Source organism: Rattus norvegicus, chromosome 4 (genome assembly GCF_021556685.1).
Source record: "Rattus norvegicus strain SHRSP/BbbUtx chromosome 4, alternate assembly SHRSP_T2T, whole genome shotgun sequence".
Lineage (NCBI taxonomy): Eukaryota > Metazoa > Chordata > Mammalia > Rodentia > Muridae > Rattus > Rattus norvegicus.
The window spans coordinates 70368740-70390414 of NC_141537.1; the positions used below are offsets into that span (position 1 = coordinate 70368740).

The window sequence follows — 21675 nt, forward strand, 5'->3', positions numbered from 1 at the left end:
TTCTTCCAAACAAAGCATGGTTAGGACTATCACAGCAATACCCCAGTCCCTGGTACCAACCTATGTTTTACTTAGGGCTTTTCTGCTGTGAATAGACACCATGACAAGGCAACTTTTATAGGAAGAACATTTTATTGGGGCTGGCTTACAGATTCAGAGGTTTAGCCCATTATCATCAAGACAGGAGCATGGCAGCATCCAGGCAGGTATGGTGCAGGAAGAGGTGAGAATTCTACATCTTCATCTGAAGGCTGCTAGTGGAAGACTGACCTCTAGGCAGCTAGGATAAGGGTCTCAAGTACATGCCTACAGTGAAACACCACAAGGCCACACCTCTTAATAGGGCCACTCTTTGGGCCAAGCATATATAAACCATCACAGAAGGAGTTGTGAAGCAGGGTAAAAGGAAGGATTGTGTAATGTTTAAACCTAGGAACTTTTGAAGTGTTAACAGAATCATTGAATATATGAACTTTAATCCTTAGGTTAGAAATATAGGTTGAATTGTTATCAGGTGTTATATGGGGTCAAATGAATGACAGACATTCCTCAAAGAGAGTAAATGGTTTAAAAGGAGTCTCTGTGACCTTATGAGGAATATCAGCATTAAATAAAACAGAAAACTAACAGGAAACTGAAAAGGATTGAGGACTTTAGGTAGAAAACTCAATATTGAGCATATCAATAACTGGAATACTTTAGCAGATGAGAAAGAGTGGTTTGTTGGGTGAGACAATTAAGACAATGCCCATGTATTTGGTAATGTAGATGCTGGTGACTTGGTAAGATTATATTCAATAAAATGAAGGAAATGCAAGCTGTGCCAGCAATACATGAGGAAGTAATGAGAGTTTGGAATAGTGTAGAATTACCTTCTTTTTTTTTTTTTTTTTTGGTTCTTTTTTTTCAGAGCTGGGGACCGAACCCAGGGCCTTGCGCTTCCTAGGCAAGCGCTCTACCACTGAGCTAAATCCCCAGCCCCTAGAATTACCTTCTTGTTGTCTGTTTAGAGACAGAATTTAAAGTAGGAGTCTGGCTTCAAATTTACTCCTTAGTAGAGGACAGTCTTGTACTTCTGACCTTCCTGTGCCTACTTCCTCAATGTCGGGATTACAAACCTGTGGTGCTTAGGACATCAGAGGTGTGCTAAGGACCGAACTCAGAGACTTTTGTTAGCATTTATTTTACTTTATTTTTTTTTTAATTTTTTATTAGACATATTTCTTTATTTACATTTCAAACGTTATTCCTCTTCCCAGTTTCCTGTCCATAAGCCCCATTCCCTCCCCTTCCCTCCCCCATACAGGAATTTCCCCTATACATCCCCCTTATTGCCCCCCCCCATATTCCCTTGCACTGGGGGTCCAACCTTGGCAGGATCAAGGGCTTCCCCTTCCCCTCGTGCCCCAACAAGGCTATTCTCTGCTACACATACAGTTGGAGCCCTGGGTCAGTCCATGTGTAGTCTTTCAGTAGTGGCTTAGTCCCTGGAAGCTCTGGTTGGTTGGCATTGTTGTTTTTATGGGGTTGCAAACTCCTTCAACTCTTTCAATACTTCCTCTAACTCCCCACAAGGATGTCCTATTCTTAGTTCGGTAGTTTGCTGCTAGCATTGACCTCTGTATTGGACATGTTCTGGATGTGTCTCTCAGGAGAGATCTGTATCCGATCCCTTTCAGCAATCATTTTCTAGCTTCATCAATCTTATCTAGTTTTAGTGGCTGTATATATATGGGCTACATGTGTGTCAGGCTCTGAATGGCCATTCCTTGAGTCGTTGCTCTAAACTTTCCTTCCATATTCCCTCCTATAGATATTTTTTCCCCTTTTAAGAAGGAGTGAGAACATCCACATTTTGGTCATCATTCTTCTTGAGCTTCCTGGGCTCTGTGGATTGCATCTTGGGTAATTCGAGCTTATTGGCTAATATCCATTTATCAATGAGTGAATACCAAGTGTGGTTTTGTGTGATTGAGTAACCTCACTCAGGATGATATTTTCTAGTTCATCACATTTGCCTATGAATTTCATGAAGTCATTTTTTTGATAGCTGAATAGTACTCCGTTGTATAGATGTACCATATTTTTTAAATCCATTCCTCTGTTGAAGGGCATCTGGGTTCTTTCCAGCTTTTGGCTATTATAAATAAGGCTGCTATGAACATAGTGGAGCATGTGTCTTTGTTGTATGTTGGAGCATCTTTTGGGTATATGCCCAAGAGAGATATAGCTGGATTCTCAGGTAGTGGAATGTCCAATTTTCTGAAGAACCTCCAGCATGATTTCCAGAGTGGGTGTACCAGTTTGCAATCTCACCAACAATGGAAGAGTGTTCCTCTTTCTCCACATCCTCTCCAGCATCTGCTGTCACCTGAGTTTTTGATATTAGCCATTCTGACTGGTGTGAGGTAGAATCTCAGGTTTGTTTTGATTTGCATTTCCATGATGTCTAAGGATGTTGAACATTTCTATAGGTGCTTTTTGGCTATTCGATAATCCTCAGCTGAGAATGTTTTGTTTAGCTCTGTACCCCATTTTTTAATAGGGTTATTTGGCTCTGGAGTCTAACTTCTTGAGTTCTTTGTATATTTTGGATATTAGCCCTCTCTCAGATGTAAGAACAGTAACGATCTTTTTCCAATCTGTTGGTTGTCCTGATGACAGTGTCTTTTGCTTTACAAAACTTTGTAGTTTTCTGAAGTTCCATTTGTCGATTCTTAATCTTAGAGCATGAGCCATTGGTGTTTTGTTCAGGCAATTTTCCGCAGTGCCCATCTGTTCAAGACTCTTCTCCACTTTTTCTTCTTTTAGTTTGAGTGTATCTGGTTTGATGTGGAGGTTCTTGATCCACTTGGACTTAAGCTTTGTACATGGTGATTAGAATGGATTGATCTGCATTCTTCTACATGATGACCTACAGTTGAACCAGTACCAGTATCTTTCTTTCACTGGATGGTTTTAGCTCCTTCGTCAAAGATCAAGTGACTATAGGTGTGTGGGTTCATTTCTGGGTCTTCAATTCTCTTACCCTCATCTATCTGCCTGTCTCTGTATCAATAACATACACTTATTATGATTATTGCTTTGTAATACTGCTTGAAGTCAGATATGGTGATTCATCCAGAAGTTCTTTTATTGTTGAGAATAGTTTTTGCTATCCTGGGTTTCTTGTTGTTCCAAATGAATTTGCCCATTTCCATTTCTATCTCTATAAAGAATTGAGTAGGAATTTTGATGGGGATTGCATTGAATCTGTAGATTGTTTTTGGCAAAATGGCCATCTTTACTATATTAATCCTGCCAATCCATGAGCATGGAAGATCTTTCCAACCTCTGAGATCTTCCTCAATTTCTTTCTTCAGAGACATGAAGTTCTTGTCATACAGATCTTTCACTTGCTTGGATAAAGTCACACCAAGATATTTTATATTGTTTGGGACTATTGTGAAGGGTGTCATTTTCTTGCTTTCTTTCTCAGCCCGTTTATCCTTTGAGTAGAGGAAGGCTACTGATTTGTTTGAGTTAATTTTATACCCTGACACTTTGCTGAAGTTGTTTATCAGGTTAAGTAGTTCTCTGGTGGAACTTTTGGGATCAGTTAAGTACACTAGCCTATCATCTGCAAATAGTGATATTTTGATTTCTTCCCTTCCAATTTATGTCCCTTTGACCTTCTTTCACTGTATGATTGCTCTGGATAGGATTTCAAGTACTATATTGAATAAGTAGGGAGAGAGAGGGCAGCCTTGTCTGGTCTCTGATTTTAATGGTATTGCTTCAAGTTTTTCTCCATTTAGTTTGATGTTAGCTACTGGTTTGCTGTGTATTGCTTTTACTATGTTTAGATATGGGCCTTGAACTCCTGATCTTTCCAGGACTTTTATCATGAAGGGGTGTTGAATTTTGTCAAATGCTTTCTCAGCATCTAATGAAATGATCATGTGGTTTTATCTCTGAGTTTGTTTATATAGTGGATTACATTGATGGATTTTCATATATTAAACCATCCCTGCATCCCTGGGATGAAGCCTACTTGATCATGATGGGTGATCGTTTTGATGTATTCTTGAATCTGGTTTGCAAGAATTTTATTGAGTATTTTTGTGTCAATATTCATAAGGGAAATTGGTCTGAAGTTCTTTTTCTTTGTTAGGTCTTTGTGTGGTTTCAGTATAACAGTAATTGTGGCTTCATAGAGGAATTTGGTAGTGCTCCATCTGTTTCAATTTGTGGAATAGTTTGGACAGAATTGGTATTAGGTCTTCTATGAAGGTCTGATAGAATTCTCCACTGAACCCATCTGGACCTGGGCTCTTTTTTGGTTGGGAGACTTTTAATGACTGCTTCTATTTTTTAGGAGTTATGGGGTTGTTTAGATGGTTTATTTATTCCTGATTTAACTTTGGTACCAAATATCTGTCTAGAAAACTGTCCATTTCCTCCAGATTTTCCAGTTTTGTTGAATATAGGCGTTTGTAGTAGGATCTGATGATTTTTTGAATTTCTTCAGATTCGGCTGTTATGTCTCCCTTTTCATTTCTGATTTTGTTAATTTGGATACACTCTTTGTGACCTCCAGTTAGTCTGGCTAAAGGATAATCTATCTTGTTTATTTTCTCAAAGAACCATCTCCTGGTTTTGTTGATTCTTTGTACAGTCCTTTTTGTTTCTACTTGGTTGATTTCAGCTCTGAGTTTGATTATTTCCTTCCTTCTACTCCTCTTGGGTTTATTTATTTCTTTTTGTTCTAGAGCTTGTAGGTGTGCTGTCAAGCTGCTGACATATGCTCTCTCCTGTTTCTTTTTGCAGGCACTCAGAGCTATGAGTTTTCCTCTTAGTAGTGCTTTCATTGTGTCCCATAAGTTCGGAATGTTGTATCTTCATTTTCATTAAATTCTAAGAAGTCTTTAATTTCTTTCTTTATTTCTTCCTTGACCAAGTTGTCATTGAGTAGAGCATTGTTCAACTTCCATATAGATGTGGAATTTCTGTCATTATTGTTGTTATTGAAGACCAGTCTTAGTCCATGGTGATCTGATAGGATGCATGGGATTATTTCTATCTTCCTGTATCTGTTGAGGCCTGTTTTGTGACCAATTATATGGTCAATTTTGGAGAAGTTTCCATGAGGTGCTGATTTTCTCATTGTGTCTTGAATTTCCTGTGTTTTGGGCTAGGCGCTTTTTGCGTTTTACATTATCTTTGACAGTTGTGTCGATGTTTTCTATGGTATCTTCTGCCCCTGAGATTCTCTCTTCTATTTCGTATTCTGTTGGTGATGCTTGTATCTACGGCTTCTTGTCTCTTCCTTTGTTTTTCTATATCCAGAGTTGTCTCCCTTTTTGCTTTCTTTATTGTTTCTATTTCCATTTTCAATTCCTTCACCTATTTGATTATGTTTTCCTGTAATTCTTTCAGGGATTTTTGTGTTTCCTCTCCTAGGGCTTCTACTTGTTTACTTGTGTTTTCCTGTATTTCTCTAAGGGAGTTCTTTTTGTCTTTCTTAAAATCCTCCATCATTATCAAAAAATGTCATTTTAAATCTAAGTCTTGCTTTTCTGGGGTGTTTGGATATACAGTGTTTTCTTTGGTGGGAGAACTGGGCTCTGAAGATGACACGTAGTCTTGGTTTCTGTTGCTTCAGTTCCTGTGCTTGCCTCTAGCCATTGGGTTGTCTCTGGTGTTTGCTTGTCTTGCTGTTTCTGAAAGTGACTTGACCCTGCTGTAGGCCTCTGTATCAGCACTCCTTTAGAACTGTTTCCGTGTTTTCTTTCAGCCTTGCCTGAGAACAGGTGCTCTGATTTAAGGTGTGTCTGTGCTCCTGGAAAAATGTCTTCTGCTCTAGTTGCAGGCAGGAATCAAAGGGTCCTGCCCCTGATTGCTCATGTAGGTCCTTGCATACTGTAGGCACAGTTGGCACTATGCAATTCTCTCTTTGGTCTGGACTGTGGGCAGAGGATATTCTCCTCTGGCTTCTCAGGAGTATCCACACTTCTGAAGGCCAGCTCTCTCCCCCACAGGATTTGGGTGCAAGGCGCTGTTTGGCCAGTTCAGTTTGGTCCTGGTGCAGACCAGAACTGCGGGTATCAGCAGCTGACTGTGCAGTTTCCTCTTGGACCAGGAATGTGGACCAAGGTGTGCAGAGGTGGCAGTCTGTCCTGTGGTTTCAAGATGTCTGCACTCCTTGGTGGTCTGCTCTCTTCCCCATGGGATTTGTGTGCAGGGAACTCAAACTCAGAGCCTTGAGCATGCTAAGTGTATTACATCCACAGCACAGAATTTACCTTTTTGGAAGGATAGCTCACAAATGAAAAAGAAAGCTATGATAGAGCAGAATTTTTGACACATTAGGATGGTTTTCTCTACACCATCAATGGAATAAGCAGCTTTGGAAGAAGAGCTTGACAATGCAACAAAAGAAGGAACAGATGGACAGAATAAGGGTATTTGAGAAGCTCAGTTTTGCTAAGAGGTAGAAAATAACAGCAAGAATTAGGGTTTGACAAGAGAAATTCATCTTCCACACAGGACGATAGAGTTCACTCACTGGGCATAATTTTTAAAGAATAGCTTGTTTGCATTGAGAGGTAGGAGATGAGGTAATTTCCATAAAACAGTTACTTTTCCTGTGTGGAGATGATATCATTTAAGTATATTTAACCATGATTAAACTTAAGAACTTGAGTTTTAACTGATATCCTGAAAATGAGAGGAGGTGGTAAAGCCATCTAGTCTCTATGTTCAGGCAAAATATCATCACAGAAAGGAAAATTTGGCTCCTTTGCTTTATGGTATAGAGATAAGCAGAAAAGACAAATTATAGAACAAACATTGGGACATAGGCCAGTCTCCGGTAAGAGATAACATTTTCCAGGAGGACAGGAGAAATGGAACAAAGAATAGAAGTCTGTGGCCTTAAGGAATGAAGAATATGGGACATGTTCTAGTTACTTTTCTTTTGCTGTCATAAAATAGCATGACCAAAGAAACAGAAAGAAAGGAGAATTTATTTGAGTTTATGATTCTAAAAGGAGTCTAAGAGTCCATCATGGGTGTGAGACATGGCAGCAAGCAGGTTGATGACCAAAACAGGAAGTTGAGAGGCCACATCTGTAATTGGAAGCACAAAGCAGGGTGAATGGGAGTGAGGCCAGGCTCAAAGTTCTCAAAGGTACCCTACCCTGGGATATATTTCCTATTCAGTTGTCACCCCCAAACGTCAGAGCTGTGCACCACTAAATGTTTTTGACTGTGCAGTAACCTGCATGTTCTTATCTGTAGTGGTGTTTTTCCAGGGGACTATTTAATTCCCAAATACAAAGATTACCTTTAAGAAGCAATGCATAGTGTTTTAAAGAATGAATTGAGCTCTAATTATACCTTAGCTCAATTTTAGATTGTTATAAATTTGAGTAGCTGTTTACTGTTAAGTCACAACAATTGATTTTTCTGGGCATGCTGTGAAAACCTGAAACTGTTAGAGTAAAGGAATTGAGCACTTTTAGGGGAAAATATAATATGCTTTTGTGGCCACAAATGGACCTCTGATTGTGGCTGGTAAGGCAGGTTTTAGAAAGAGAGAAATCGCTTCTTGGCTCCTCACAGAGGACAAGGCTTTCCAGTCTGTATTTTCCTGCAAGGACTCTGGGTCAGGGATCTGGGAGACAGTCTCAGAATACTGGCAGGACTCTCTGTCCTCCAGATAGGGTGAGGGAACCTCAGCTTCCTGGCAGTGCCCCTCAGGTCCCTAGGCTGTGGACTTGTAAGCAAAGGAGCCAGGTAGTTTACCGTTCATTCTTCAGCACCTCCCCGATGATGGTCACCTCTGTTAAGTCAGGGCCTGCCTCCCAGTAGTTTTTGCACTACACTCTCTGATCCACCCTACAATACTGGTCCTTTCCCTTCCTAAGTCCTGCTGCTCTTCTTCCTCCTTCCTTCCTTCCCTTCTTCTCTCCCTCCTCCCCTTCCTCCCTCCCTCTTTCCTATTCTTCCTCCATTTCCCCTTTTCAATCTCTTTTCTACATTTCCTAAAACTTGTCTGTGACACTCATGGTCAAACAGGCTTATTCTCCAGCATGATTGGGCCTTTATATTTGAGATAAAAAAGGTTCAGCTAAATATGCATCTTAATTCTTCCTAAGAATCTGCTGACAGAAGCCTACCATTCCCTTTTCAAGGTTTTAGCAGGGGCCCATATCCCTTGAAGCTCTCCTGAGGGAGTGTCATGAATAAATTCACTTCTTCTGGAGATGTATAGCTGCCTGGTTTCAGGGGTAAGATGGGCAACTATCATCTTGTGACTTGCCAAGTGCCACTTGCGAGGACTAAGTACTAAGATTTGCCTGCCTAGTGCCAGAGCTGAACCATATTTTTATGGCAGATAGAAGTGTTCTGTGGATACCAGACCTTGAGCTGATGGTTGGTTCTGAACTTCCCTGTGCCTTTATTATACTGAGCACTGCAGACCCTGACTGCTGCTTTTTCCAGAAGCCTTGGTTAGAAACAAAGAGTAGGTAGGCTCTGCAAAGCTTACATTGGTTCCGCATACTTTAACAAGGTCATTAAAACCAGTACTGCTTCCCTGAGTAGAGTTTGAGGAAATCCAAAGGCCTCTCTTCCTGTCCCCAGATCCTGACTTGTCCAAAGTCCTCTTAAAGGAGATAATTGCCTTGAATTGTTACCTCCTTTACCCTTAAAACAAAATATTGCTGTTGTTACATTTTGCTCATGTAAAGTACATAGGCTTATTCTCAGAATGAAGGGAAAGTCTGTTTCGCCTGTTTTTTGGGTTTTTTTGTTTTTTTTTTTTGTTTGTTTGTTTTTTTTTTTTTCACTTCCTTACCTTACAGTTTTCTCAGAGACTCTTAGGCCCCAGGCACAACCAGGACATTGTTGGATCTGGTCATTTGTCTGGCCCTGAAGACACTGTGGTCAGTAATCTCACTGAGGTTCCAGAGATTCAGGTAACATTTCCTACCCATGGCACTAAGGACCATGGTCTCATATGCTGTTCTGTCTCTTGTTACTGATAATTTGTATGAATGCCTCTGGGGCATATCACAAGCACATGAGGGCAATGGAAATGCTATTTGAGAACTTTCATTGTGGAAGTGTCTCTACTGAGCCCTTTGTTGGGTGTGGGGTATGAGAATGACAGTGTTCCTGTTCTAGAGAACTACTGTGTGTGTATGTGTTTTTATTTATCATGTATGCAGGGGCTATATCGAATCTTGGCATTTAGAACAGAATAATTGTAGCAATAACATTGGACTAAAAGACTATACATGGCTATACATGAAAAAACATTCTATGAAACATACAAAGCAAACAGCAGTGAAAGAAGAAGATTTAAGTAAGGTAATAAGAAAGAACCGAGGAGATGTCTCACTGAACAAATTGCTTGCTGCACAATCATGAAGACCTAAGTTTTGAACCCTAGCACAAACATAAAAGCTGGGATGGAATGTTTATGACTATCTGTAGCCACATCCCTGATGGGTGTCAGTAGACATCTAACCAGAATATAGTACATCTCACACACACACATACACACACACACACACACACACACACACACACACACACACACACACACACACACACACACACACAGAGAGAGAGGGGGGAAGGGGTAAATTAATAATTATATTTTAGTTACATAATTCAAAAATATTACAAAAGAAGAAAATGTTATAAGCTTACTAATAATAATAGTGTTTAGGACTTCCAAAGTGGAACAATTCAAGACACTCCTAAATTCTGTGGTAGACTCAGGTGTGGTAGTTAACCATGAATAGTGATGTTGAAATTGCTACAGTTAGGATATGTGAGATACAACAAAAACAGTCTGCTTTGTATTTTGTAGGTGAAGAGACACAGATCCAATAAAAGAAACCATTCCCTGATTAGAAAATCATGAAAATAACTCATGCTCTTCAATTCCCAATTTATACATTATCCAGCGCTGCTAATGTTTTGACACTTAGGCCAAATCATGGTCCTCAGGCTTATGGAGAGCCATTAAATGTACATGTGTTTGCATGCTACAAACATGAACAGAAGCATTCTGCTGAGATCAGGATCATGTTTAGTTATGTTATCAGATCCTTGCAGGCTCAATGATTCTCAGCAGTTGTGCACCTGAGCACCACACTGCAGGCATTGGACAGAGACTTGGAATCATTCTTTCTTGATTTTTTTTCCTCTCGAGTTGTAACCTTTTTTCCTTCTATGCATGCTGAGTGTGAAGATCAATGTAACTATGTATCATTTTAGTACTTAATACAGAGAACTGATTACTATAAGTCATCTTTTGACTTCTACATATGCACAGGAAGATATTTGTTTATACAAGCAAATTTTTCTGGCTTATGTAAAGAGTAAAATTGGTGATCAAATCTGTTCTGTAGATAAGGTGTGTATGTGTGGGCAACTGTGTAGTGTATGTGAATATATGAGTGCAGATATACATACATGTGTGAACATGTGTATGTAGAGGCAGGAAACCAACACTAGCTGTCAATTTATTTTTTAAATAGATGGTCTTTTATCAAACCCAGAGCTCAAGAATTGGGTAGACTGGCCAGATCTCAGTTCTCAGGACCTCTTTGTGTCTGCATCCCTAGCATGGTGAACTGGGATTCAAAACTTAGAGCCTTGTGTTTTGAACCAAACACTTTATTGACTAAGTCATGTCTCCAGGCTTGCATGCTGACTATTCAATTACAGTGCCCATCTCCCTGACTTGTGGGGCTCTGTGGTTCACTTTCATCTGGTTTTCTGTTTCCATCTAGATGGCGAGGAAGCTCAGTGTTTTGGAAGTCCTCCTGATCATTTTTAATGTGATTGTACTGGCAGTAGATATACTTTTGCTGCTTCTCTTGCTGGAGAGCCCACCAGGTAAGGGTGATGGTGGGTGTTTGCTTGGAGGATAGGCAAAGGAATTTCCCTCTGGATTCCAGAGATAGCATTTTATTCATTCATCCACTACATCAAGCTGTTCAAAATCTGTCTCCATGATTAATTAGTCATTTCCCAAGATAACTTTTTTTTTCTGCAACTAAAGTTTGGATGTAAATGCTATTTGGATCACTCCCAGCCTCATCTGATGCAGTTTTAATAAAATGAATAATTAGTCTTACTAGATCCTGCTTAGCTTTATAGAGTCGTAAGTAATGGAGCTCTTGATGAGAAAGAGCAGTTACAGCAACAATGACAACTCTATCATTATGAAGATGTGCTGCGCCCAACCTCGACCAGCAAGGAAGACAAGATCACAGGAGATCTTCTTCAAGCAGTTTTACTCAGGAACCTTGATACAATCTTCTGACCTCTATCTCTTCTGAGTCTCTCTCCCCGGGGAACGCCCTGCACCACACTTAAATAGCTAGGACTGGCCAGTCCTAGCAAGCCACGTGGGTCATGTAGATAGGCTGTCACTATGCAGAAGCTAGCAGGCCAGGCAGACATAGCCAAATAAGGACTTGTTTACTGCAAGGAGTGCTCACCATTGGGAGGGTGGAAGACGGAAACCAGCACCATCTTTGAGGTGCGGCACGTTGCAGCTCTCTACAAAGATGGACATTAACTCAGGAACTGGAGTGCTAATGAAGCCAGCCTTTGTGGATGAAGTAATATTAGCCTCTACTCTATCTCCAGACTGGAACAACTGTGATTTTTTTTCACATATGCCTTTGAAACTGTCCTTCTCACTTTCTCTTTCTCTCTCTTCCCTGCCCACATATTCTTGCATGCATCTGCATCTACATAGAGGGGCACCAGAGTAACTTCTTATCAATAGAAATGTCATTTTTTAAAATAGTAAAATAACATAAATTATATCATATATGATATAAAAATTTTTCTTGGGAAGCTGAGGTAGGTGAAGTGGCATAACATTTTGCTACCCTGGTTACACAGTAGTAAGTTGCAGCCTAGTCTGGGTTATAATATCCATGTCCAAAAAAAAGCAATGATAATAACATAAATAAAAATCTATGTTAATTAAATTTGAATTTGGGGATCTGCTCACTAATGTTCTTCAGTACTACAGAGTTGACATATGATGAAGATGAGCTGCGCTGATAGCAGGATCCTGCATGTACATTGTCTTATTTCTTCTCTCTCAATAGTGACCATGACATCCTCTTCTAGGAAAAATGTAATTTTCAAAGGGAGTTAGAAGGTCCTTGTGGAGTACATTTTGAGCCCATTCCTATGACATTCTTCCCTATGACATTTTTAAACAACAAAAGAGATTCCCACCTAGTTGTATGTGTCTCTTTTTTATTTAGCATAAAATGAAGTTTCATGTGCTTCATGTTAAAATACACTCTGAGCTATCTGATCCATCCTTGTTATTGCTTTATCTGCTTTTATGAAATTGGCTTTTCTGGTATTTTTCAAAGCTGTGTACCCATAGTTTGAAAAACAGATTGTTGCTTGTTACAGGACTTCATTCTTTCTGTGTCTTACTGCACACATTTTGTTGTTTATAATACACATATTCTTTGTCCACTCAGCCTTCAGTGGACATTTAAGATGCTTAATCATCTTGGTCAATGTCCATAGTGTCAGAGCCATCATGCAAGTGCAATATTTCTTCAAGATCTAGATTTCTAACTACTCAGAAATGGCATTAAAGAGTCATGTGGTAGTTTTGTTTTTAATTCTTTTTCAGTAGAACACAGGGATCCAAAATTTTCAATTTTCACCAACAGTTATCTTTTCTTTAGCCATTGCCATCTGAATGGATGTGAGATGATTTGATGATACAATGGTTTTGATTTTCAAGTCCCTGGTGATCAGTGATGTTCAGCATCTCTTCGCACCTGTAGGCTATTAGTGGGTTTTCTTTGGAGAAAAACCTGTCAGTATCTTTAGCCTAATTTTAAAGCATGTTAGTCATTTTGGGGGTTTCCTTATACACTTTGGAAACTAATCTCTTATCAGGTATATGACTCACATATACACGAAGACTCTTGCTTTCAATATGTTACTGTTTCTCTTAGTTGATGTTTCCACTACTTAGAAGATTTTTAATTTTTGTATAGTCCCATTTGTTTAATTTTGTTTTTGTAGTCTGTGCTCTCTGAAAAGTCAAATATGATGTCATTGCCATATTTTCTTCCAAGACTTTCTTAGTTTCAGATTCCATATTTAAATAAATCATCAATCCAGTTTTAACTGTTTTACCTGCTCTCTCTCTCTCTCTCTCTCTGACTCTCTCTCTCTCTCTCTGACTCTCTCTCTCTCTCTGACTCTCTCTCTCTCTGACTCTCTCTCTCTGACTCTCTCTCTCTGACTCTCTCTCTCTCTGACTCTCTCTCTCTGACTCTCTCTCTCTCTGACTCTCTCTCTCTCTGACTCTCTCTCTCTCTCTCTGACTCTCTCTCTCTCACACACACACACACACACACACACACATGAGGGGGGAGGGAGGGAGAGAGAGACAGAGAGACAGAGACAGAGCAGAGAGAAGACAGAGAGATATATGGGGTCTTTAAAAAAAATGAACAAAGTCATTGAGGAGTCCCTGTTATATGCACAGTAACTGCTACCTGGAACTGTGTGAGATTCTGGCTTGGAGAACTCATGAAACTCCTGACTCTGCCATGCTTCTGTCACTGATATGTAGGAGAAGTTTCAATTAAGTTGATAAAGGCTAAAGTGAGAATGCTAAATTTGAGTGAAATTGTACATTTAAAGTAATATCAGAAACATTTTTCCATTTTCTCTCACACTTTGTTGAAATGAGTGGGATAAAATTAAAGCTAAAGCACAATATGGTGACTCATTCTTATAATTCCATGCCTGGGAGGATGAGGCGAGAGGTTCCCATGAATTCAAGGCCAGATGAGTTTCAGGTCATAATGAGTTCTGGATCAACCTGGACTACAAAGTGAGAATCTGAAACAGACAGATAAATAACCCAAGCATAAAAAATAAATCAAAAATCAAATGGCTAGTTCAACTGGATATACACATGTAATAGAAAAATGGATTTCTACCAAGCAATATATATGTATATTAGTTAAAAATAAATTCAGACCTAAATGAAAGTATTCAAAGTGTGAGCCTTTAATAAAAGACGGATAGTAACATTCACAACCATGGGTTAGGCAACAGTTTATTAACCAAAACTCAAGTACAGAAACCCAAGGGGGAAAATAGCCAGATTGAAGTTAAATAAAATTGAAATTTGTTGGCCTTTAAATGATATTATCAAATAGAGAAAAACGGAGGTCAAGGAAATGCCCTAACATTTCCAAATGACACATACGGTATGTTAACATCTAAAATACATTAGAAAATGCAGTAACTCACCAAATACTGTTATTCTTCTAAGTGGACATATTTATTAACATGACTGCTAACAACTAATTGTTATACATATAGATCAGTGCATTATTCAACTTTCATCTAGGAAGCTTCTTCCTACTGATGGCACTTAACACAGAAAACCTCAACTGGTCAGTGGACAGAGAACACGAGGAGTACTCAGCGCTAAATTGGATAGACATCTCACTTATCAAATCTTAGAGAGCTTTGAGGAAGAGGTAGAAAGATGATAAGATTCAGGGGTGGAAGAACATCAAAGACACAGTCTGTTCAGGATATATCATGGTGGACCCACATGTGAACCCACAGTGCTTGTGACAGAATGCATAAGACTCATGTACACTTATGCTAGACAGAAATTCCAGCATAAAGTGGGGGCATTGGTAAAAAATCTCGCCACTAGATGCAGAGATGTTGGCATCTGATAGATGATGGGGAAGGGAGGTACCTTTAATAGGTTGGCTCCACTCTAGGGCAGCCCCTGGTACAAGAGTAGTTGGGCAACAAAAATGAACTTAATGCAAAGGGGCAAAAAAGGAAAAAAAACCCTCAAAGTTGGGTTGGCAGGGAAGAGAGAGTGGAAATGGTAGTTATGGGAGGAGTTTGGGAGGTAAAAGGCCCAAATCCATTATATGAAATTCTCAAAGAATAATACTAATGTAAAAAATATAACACAGAAACAAGAAAACCCAATTATCAATGAACAAAGAATGCAATTAAACCTTTCTTGGTAAGAGAGCTAAAAATGACCATTAGAGTAGAAAGCATATTCATCATCGGTAATTATTTGGAGAAAACAAACTTATGATAAATAGTTGGCTACATAAAACCATGTAGCTCGGGGTCTTTAGTTCACAGAGGAATGGGGGTCTTCATATAGTTACAAGAGGAAAGAAAAATGCTGCAGCCATGTTTGCAGTTTGGAGACAATATTCAAGGATGACTCAGCAATTATGTTTTCAGACCTGTACTCAAGAGAACTGAAAACAAACATTCACACAGAAACTGCTGCAGGAGAGAATTACATGTAGCAGTCATGTGATAGAATCAACTTAAATATCCATCCACTGCACTGTGCTTGCATAACGGAACAGGATTTAGCCAGAGAAGGGAATGAAACAGTGTACAAGGAAGATCATTAAGAATTCCATGCCAAGAATAGGGAGGCAACGATTAAAACAGAGACTGAAGGAGCGCCTATTCGGAGCCTGCCCCACATGTGGCCCATACATATACAGCCACCCAATTGGACAAGATGGATGAAGCAAAGAAGTGCAGGCCGACAGGAACCAGATGTAGATCGCTCCTGAGAGACACAGCCAGAATACAGCAAATACAGAGGCGAATGCCAGCAGCAAACCACTGAACTGGGAATAGGACCCCCGTTGAAGGAATCAGAGAAAGAACTGGAAGAGCTTGAAGGGGCTCGAGACCCCATATGTACAACAATGCCAAGCAACCAGAGCTTCCAGGGACTAAGCCACTACCTAAAGACTATACATGGACTGACCCTGGACTCTAACCTCATGGGTAGCAATGAATAGCCTAGTAAGAGCACCAATGGAAGGGGAAGCCCTGGGTCCTGCCAAGACTGAACCCTCAGTGAACTAGACTGTTGGGGGGAGAGCGGTAATGAGGGGAGGGGTTAGGGGGATGTTGGCCCAGAAACCGGGAAAGGGAATAACATTCGAAATGTAAATAAGAAATACTCAACTTAATAAAAAAAGAAAAGAAAAAGAAAAATAAAGAATTCCATGCCAAGCACATTTTTTGCTATGAGTCTATCTATCTATCTATCTATCTATCTATCTATCTATCTATCTATCTATCTATCTATCTATCTCCTATCTATCTATCTATCTATCTATCTATCTATCTATCTATCCATCTATCCTTCAGGAAAGGGCAGGTTACCCAGAGATATCAATCAAGCATGGCATATCAAGTTGTAATAAGACTAGCTAGAGACTCCCTCTCCTATTAAGTCTGAATGATGTAGTACGCTAGGAATAAATGGGTCTTAAGAATACATTTTTAAAAATGTGATTAAACATTTGAAGAAGTAGAAAACATCATACACAAATATTGGCACCAGCAGCCGTGACTTGTTTGAAGAACAGACCTAGAGTCTGTAGCTATGATGACACAAGTACCAGCTCTGGCCTTTTCTCTCTTTACAGGTGCGTTTACTCCTGAATGTCCAGACATCTCTGAGTCAGAAAGGATAGACTGTGCACCTGGCCAGATGGTGACAGAGGTCAGCTATGGGGTCCTGCCTTCTGGGTTTTATATCAAATAAATGAGTATGTTATTTGGGAAGGGAGAAGTGGTGGAATGCCTTATGGTTCTGTAAATTTCTTGGCTTGATCATAAATACAATAATCAACTGTACTAAGGAAGTACAGAAAACTGTCTAGAAAATGAGGTATAGTAGCAGTCAAGTTCCAAAGGGCAGAGTAGAAGGAAGTTAGCAATACTGGAGCCATTTCTAGGTGTGTGTTAACCTTAGAGAATTAAATGCCTGTGGACTAGCCTACTACCCTAGGAGTGAGCCATCAAGAAGGGTAGATGACTAAGTCACTTGAATTTATATTAGTTCTTGTAAGAAGAGTCTTCTGAAGTTGAATAACTAGCAAATGTGGTCCAAACAGACACATGGGAAAGAATAGATCCTCCCAACTCCTGGCGTGATGTTTATGAAAATATCAAATATTTGAACCTTGTCATATTGTGACTCAAGTGACTTGTGTCATAATAGTGGCATGTATTTTGATCTCATTTTTGTGCCCTATATTCGGCATTCTATATCCAGTATTGTTACATTTTAGTAGGAATTGGGACTGTATTAAATTTTAGGTTTCAAGAGTTGATACCTTAGTATATTTTCTTACTGTAAAACATAGAAAGATTCTCTTCTAAGTAATACATTTTTGTGTTGTTCTTAATATGTGTTTTATTTAAAGTTCTATTGTATGTAAAGTTCTTTCTGGGCATTTTATATCTTATTTTTTATTGCAAATACAATTCTTTGTATTGCAAATACAATATTTCCTCACTGTTGCTTATTTTGATTATAATGATTTCTCTTACTAATCATTATTTTATATGCCTTACTTTCACTTAAATTATAATTACTTATATAATTGTTGGTCAGCTCAAACTTCCTATCATTTTTCAAAAAGCTTCCAACAAATTTTTCCTTCGAGATATTGTTTATAGTTATGTTCTGCACAAATAGATGATGATTCTGCTCTGTTTTAATATTTATCATTCATCCATTGGTTCTGTTGCACTTTGCAGTTCTTCTGGCAGTATTCATATAAAGTGATGACGTTTGGAGACCCTGTCTTTGCATGAATATTTTTGAGGGGAAATAAAGGCAGTTATTTATTCTGAAGTTTGTTATTTGCTATTTTATTTTTTACTTATTCATTTTAAATCCTGCTCACTGTCCCCCTCCTGGTTACCCCTTTCACAATCTTTCCTCTCTCCCTCTGCCGTTCTCCTCAGAGTGGGTGGGGGTTCCCTGGGTGTCCCCTGACCCTGGAACTTCAGGTCTTTGTGAGGCTAGCTGCTGCTTCTCCCACGGAGGCCAGACAAAACAAGCCCAGATAGACAAACACATCCCATGTACAGGCACTAGCTTTTGGGATAGCCCCTGCTCCAGTTGTTCCAGACTGACATAAAGACCAGGCTGCCCCATCTGCTATATATGTGTGGGGAGACCTAGGCTGGCTCATGTATGTTATTTGGTTAATTTTTCACTCTCTGGGAGCCCCAAGGGTCCAAACTAGTTGACTCTGTTGGTCTCCTTGTGGAGTTTCTATCCCACTCAGGGTCTCCCAATCCTTTACCCTATTCTTCCATAAGAGTCCCCAAGCTCCATTCACTGTTCGGCTGTGGGTGATTACATGAGTCTGAATCAGCTACTGGGTGTAGCCTCTCAGAGAACATCCATGCTAGGCTCCTGTCTGCAAGCATAACAGAATGCTATTAAGAGTGTAAGGGATTGGTGCTTGCCCATGGGATGGGTCTCAAGTTGGGCTGGTTATTGGTTTATTGCTTGACCATTCCCACAGTCTCTGCTCCATGCCCCATGCCTGAATTTCTTGTTAGATAGAATATATTTTGGATTGAAAGTTTTGTGGGTGTGTTGGTATCTTGATCATTCCACTGGTGTTCCTTCTGCCTGGCCATAGGAGGTGATCTCTTCAGGTTCCATATCCCCGTGAGTCACTGCTAAGCTCAACTCCATTGATTCTTGTGTGACTCCCTTATCCCAGGTCTTTGTCTCATTCTGCAGATGCCTCATGCCTCCTCACCCTATCAGTTTCAGATTTCCATTCAATCTCATGGCCATCTAGCCATCTCTTCTGTTCTTCCTCACACCTGATTCCTGAACCCCGCCTTCATCCCTGTGCCATCCCACTTCCCTCCCTCCATCTACCTCATCACTATTTTATTCCTCCTTCTCAGTGAGATTCAAGCCTCCTCACTTACGCCTTCCTTTTTGTTTAGTTTCTTTGGGTCTCTGGAGTGCAGCTTGGGTGTCCTATATTTTGTGGCTAATATTCATTTATAAGTGAGTACATACCATGTTGCATGGGTTTTTTTGAACACTTCTTTTGTTCTTAAATGTGAGTCTCCATTCTTTTATCAGTGGAGCAATTTACAGTGTTCAGGACTGAACAGTACTAGGACTGAAGCATTATTTTCTTCTTTGGAATTGGTATTTAGGGTCAGAGTTTTCCTCTGAGAGTTAAAGGGATTGTCCTGGTCAGCTCAGGCCTCCTGCCTGGCTCTGTAGCTGCTCTAAGAGATGTGGAACTCCTTGTGACCCTGTAGGCCTTAAACTGGTTTCCATCTGGTCCCAAATTCAGGCCAACAGCTTTCTCTGCATCCTTTGTGGGTTATAGAATGCCTGGCATGTCTGTGGAAGTTACCCTCATCATATCTGGTCTATGTTCTGAGTCGACAGCTTCTTTTGAAACCACCATACGTTGTTTTAATTCTCCCTTCTGTAGTGTCAGATTGGGCCCCACTCTGATACTACAACAGCTCCTGCCCTCTGAAGCCAGTATAAGATGTGAGAAATGCCCTTTTATTTCTGAATTGTTGTGGTGCCTTAACAGAAAAATATTTTATAACTATGAATTTATTTCTGGTGTCTGATTTTCCAATGGCTGATTTGTTCTTTCATACTGCAGTAGTTACACCTCTGGAACAGGTCCTGTAAGTCCTCAAAACCTTATCTTTGGTGTACGCATTATATACATTGATGTTAGTTTTAAGAAAATCATTCAATGTTTTAATACATTTAAATATTAGTTTTAAATAGAAAGTTTCTATTGTATTATTAATATAGATTTGATTTTTATCTTTGAATATTGATTTTGCAACCAGAAATTTCCTTAAATGTATTTATTAATTGTCCATTAGTGAAGATACTTTTGGAGTTTTGTAATATAATAATGTTCCAACTAAATAGTGATAATCTAAAGTTATCACAAATATGTATATTTCATTTCTTTCTCATTTCATGCACATACAAAGAAAATAAGGGTTTTTCCTCTTTGAAATCTCAGTAAAATTTGAAATCATTTTTCTAAAAGCCAATAATCAACCACAGTAGATTTTAGAATATTAAACTATCTAAAGTCAAATTTTCATCTAAGCTTAAGAAATATTGTGGTAAAATAATAGATGTAAAAGCAAGATTTCCTAACTGTGGAACAAGTTGTACACATTGTTAATAGAATTTAGGCATCTCTCAGAGACTTTGTTGCCATAATGCTTGTGACACACAAAGATGACCTAGATGATTTAATGATCATCTGTCTATTCTTAAATTCTTTTTATCCAATTGACAAATAGCACAAAATTTATATGGGAGATAACTTAAGGACACTATAGGGTTGTATGGTATTATAGGGGAACAAAACAGGGAGCTTTGATAGGGGTCAACTCCAATAGTTCAGACATGAGTTTAGAACACCTGTACCGGGAAAGTGAGAACTAAGATGGGAAAATAGGAGCAATATGGGGAAGAAAGATGCAGAATGAATGAACGAGATGCAGTGTTTGAAGCTGGTAATCGTCCCAGGGTTTGACCTTTGGTTTTGGGGACTGAAACAAAGTGTTAGAGCAGATTGTACACACAGAGATGATGTTTATCTCGGTATTGATTGTTCTTTATAGAGGTCTGTAGACTCTGACCCAGTTTACAGCAGTGAAACTGACCTTTGGGGCTTCATATTCCTCAGTTTCAGAGGTAGCCAAGGTTCTCAAGGTCTGCCACAGAAGCAGTGGGACCCCCCCAAAGTTCTCTTCTAATAGCACATTTTTTGTTCAGTGAAAAGAACAAGGCAGGGACTGTTTGGAATGTGGTTATAAACACAAATTTTAAAAGACTGTAGAGTTTTTTTTTTTTTTTTTTTTTTTTTTTTTTTTGCTTTTTTTTTTTTTTTTTTTTTTTTTTTATTAACTTGAGTATTTCTTATATACATTTCGAGTGTTATTCCCTTTCCCGGTTTCCGGGCAAACATCCCCCTCCCCCTCCCCTTCCTTATGGGTGTTCCCCTCCCAACCCTCCCCCCATTGCCGCCCTCCCCCCATAGACTAGTTCACTGTGGGTTCAGTCTTAGCAGGACCCAGGGCTTCCCCTTCCACTGGTGCTCTTACTAGGATATTCATTGCTACCTATGGGGTCAGAGTCCAGGGTCAGTCCATGTATAGTCTTTAGGTAGTGGCTTAGTCCCTGGAAGCTCTGGTTGCTTGGCATTGTTGTACTTTTGGGGTCTCGAGCCCCTTCAAGCTCTTCCAGTTCTTTCTCTGATTCCTTCAATAGGGGACCTATTCTCAGTTCAGTGGTTTGCTGCTGGCATTCGCCTCTATATTTGCTGTATTCTGGCTGTGTCTCTCAGGAGCGATCTACATCCGGCTCCTGTCGGTCTGCACTTCTTTGCTTCATCCATCTTGTCTAATTGGGTGGCTGTATATGTATGGGCCACATGTGGGGCAGGCTCTGAATGGGTGTTCCTTCAGTCTCTGTTTTAATCTTTGCCTCTCCCTTCCCTGCCAAGGGTATTCTTTTTCCTCATTTAAAGAAGGAGTGAAGCATTCACATTTTGATCATCCGTCTTGAGTTTCGTTTGTTCTAGGGATCTAGGGTAATTCAAGCATTTGGGCTAATAGCCACTTATCAATGAGTGCATACCATGTATGTCTTTCTGTGATTGGGTTAGCTCACTCAGGATGATATTTTCCAGTTCCAACCATTTGCCTACGAATTTCATAAACTCGTTGTTTTTGATAGCTGAGTAATATTCCATTGTG

General features: G+C 39.6%; 1 protein-coding gene across 1 annotated transcript in view; it reads left to right on the forward strand.

Moving 5' to 3' along the window:
* The window catches only part of Mgam2 (maltase-glucoamylase 2), a 110287-nt gene that overhangs the window by 4409 nt on the left and 84203 nt on the right, over positions 1 to 21675 (forward strand). The window contains exons 2-3 of the mRNA XM_087659713.1: positions 10794 to 10899; positions 16521 to 16597. Coding sequence (XP_087515839.1) covers positions 10794 to 10899; positions 16521 to 16597 — 183 coding nt within the window. The remainder of the gene's footprint in view (positions 1 to 10793; positions 10900 to 16520; positions 16598 to 21675) is intronic.